The 2,191-nt window shown below is 36.0% G+C and overlaps 1 protein-coding gene across 1 annotated transcript in view; it reads right to left on the bottom strand.

Moving 5' to 3' along the window:
- LOC112453186 overlaps window positions 1–1,986 on the bottom strand; it is a 5,112-nt gene extending 3,126 nt beyond the window's left edge. The window contains exons 1-3 of the mRNA XM_025013794.1: window positions 1,842–1,986; window positions 365–484; window positions 134–251 (exon numbers count right to left, since the gene is read on the bottom strand). Coding sequence (XP_024869562.1) covers window positions 134–251; window positions 365–484; window positions 1,842–1,985 — 382 coding nt within the window. The 5' untranslated portion in view covers window position 1,986. The remainder of the gene's footprint in view (window positions 1–133; window positions 252–364; window positions 485–1,841) is intronic.
- Between the last annotated feature and the right edge of the window lie 205 nt (window positions 1,987–2,191).

The raw sequence follows: 2,191 nt of genomic DNA, 5'->3' as shown, positions 1-2,191 counted from the left end.
GTGTGTGTGTGTGTGTGTGTGTGTAGTCAGCATTAAAATATTATCTGTCAAAATCGTTTCTTTTTACTTGATAGCTTACATATAATATTATAAATATGATTACATCCAAAGTCGACAATAAAAGTTGTCTTACTTGTAAGTGCAACCGCATAATGTTTTGCAGTGCAGTCATATTTTTTCATGATAGCAATTTCATTTTTATTTTTTAGCTTGTTATGAATGTGCTGAAGCTGTATTAATAAATCCTTCACCTGTAATTTCAACAACTTTTGCATCCATCAAAGCAAATATTTTAATATCTTAAAAATTAACTAGTCAAAAAAGTTATCTCGTTTAACAAATATTTCATAAGCGATTAACTTACACCTTCGATGTTAAAATAGAAAACGTTATATTTTATTACAGGACTAGTGAAGTGACACAAGTAAGACAAAACCTTCATAAAGAGTTCCGAAGTACATCTTAGTGTTAAAAATGCTGTCAACTGTTAATAATCAATTTTATTAATTTTCTTCATATCTTTGATAAATAATAGTTATAATATGTAGGTAAACATTGACGAAAAGGGACCCAAAGGCCTGTAACCTTGACCTTGACATATATTATAAAGGTCACTTTCCTGAGTAACCTTCAGAAGATTTTAACCGTCGCTCGTTGTTTATGAAAAAATTATTAATAAAACAGTTTAAGAAATATAACGGTTTGTATCAGTGCGAAGGGATGTAATTTGTTGATATGTGTGTATATACAAAGTACACATATAGACAGTGAAGAGGGGCTGTGCCCCTCCCCTGCAGCAGAGGTGGATGAGGGTGGACTTTGGTTTGTATGGAAAGTTGATACAATGCTGTCCAGAGAACCGTCCACGCAAAGCGAAGTCCATCCTATCCCACCTCACCCCTGCTTACAGGGCGAAACGATGTCTATCATTGTACGGTTTGGGTTTTCAACCTTCCACGCGAACAGTAATCCACCCCATTCACCTCTGTTGCAGGGAGAAAAGCGAAGCCCTACATGTGTACTGTTTATACACACATATCAGCAAATTACTTCCCTTAATATTGACATAAACTATTATATTTTTCACTTATACATGGTGTGTCCGAGAAGTAATGAGAATGATTTCTTTACGCTCCCTAAAAGGGCTGTGGGAGAAAAGTGGAGGTCGAGGTAGTTGACGGGGAATCTCAGGTATATGGTCGGACCCTCGTCAGTTGAGCCCGAACGGTCCTTTCGAACCTTTCGAACATGTTACAGAAGTGCACCCTTGCTTTTCGCTCTTTCGCAGACAAAAATGCAACGGAGCGTCAAGCAGCGTTACGCAATTAAATTTTGCGTGGAACTTGGAAAAACTGCTTCTCAGAAACGTTAGAAATGTTGAAGACAGCGTCGTCCGCGACAAGAGTGAAAAACAAGAGTGCACTTCCGTAACGTACTGACTGTTTGAAACTGAAGAGAGTCCGACTGTATATCTGAGATTCCCTCTCAACTATATCGATCCCCAATTTCCTCACGCAGCCTAAAGAGCGTAAAAAAATTATTCTCATTACTTTCCAGACACACCATGTATATGTTAACAACTTTTTAATAAAGAACGAGCAATAAAGATAAAGAAGGCGTAAACCTTCCGAAGGTTATTCATAAGAGTGATATATGTCAGGGTCAAGGTAATACGAGCTGGTTCCCTTTTTGTCAATGTTTACCACCATATATTTAATACAAATATCATTGCATAACACAGAATGAGACAAATAAAATGTAGTAAAAACTTGCCATTTGATAACTTATACATAGTGTGCGATTTAGTTATCATGATTTGCAATATTATGATATTTTCTTACCTGAAATGTAATAAACGTTGTGAATATAGCAGAGATAAAAATATGTTGAAATCTGGTGAAGTTGGATTGTTGGTAGGGCCATAAGCCGATAGTGAGCAGCAGAATTCTGTTTACGCTAAAATACTGATCTTCTTTGCGGATCATATCGTCACGAAGTCCGGAACGCGAGTGATTGTGAAAAAATCCATAACGTACGTTTATCCCTTCTTTTCTCCATCAATCGACTAGACATTCTTTTCTCTTCTAGTGTAAATTGTAGTACAAATATCGTAAATTATATAATAAGCCAACAGATCGTTATATCATTAGATACACTTATATATAATTTAGAATCATTTCTTCGAACTATA

This window comes from Temnothorax curvispinosus, unplaced genomic scaffold (assembly GCF_003070985.1).
Source record: "Temnothorax curvispinosus isolate PA1 unplaced genomic scaffold, ASM307098v1 QBEX01004122.1, whole genome shotgun sequence".
NCBI lineage: Eukaryota > Metazoa > Arthropoda > Insecta > Hymenoptera > Formicidae > Temnothorax > Temnothorax curvispinosus.
This window is presented reverse-complemented; position numbering and strand designations above follow the sequence as displayed.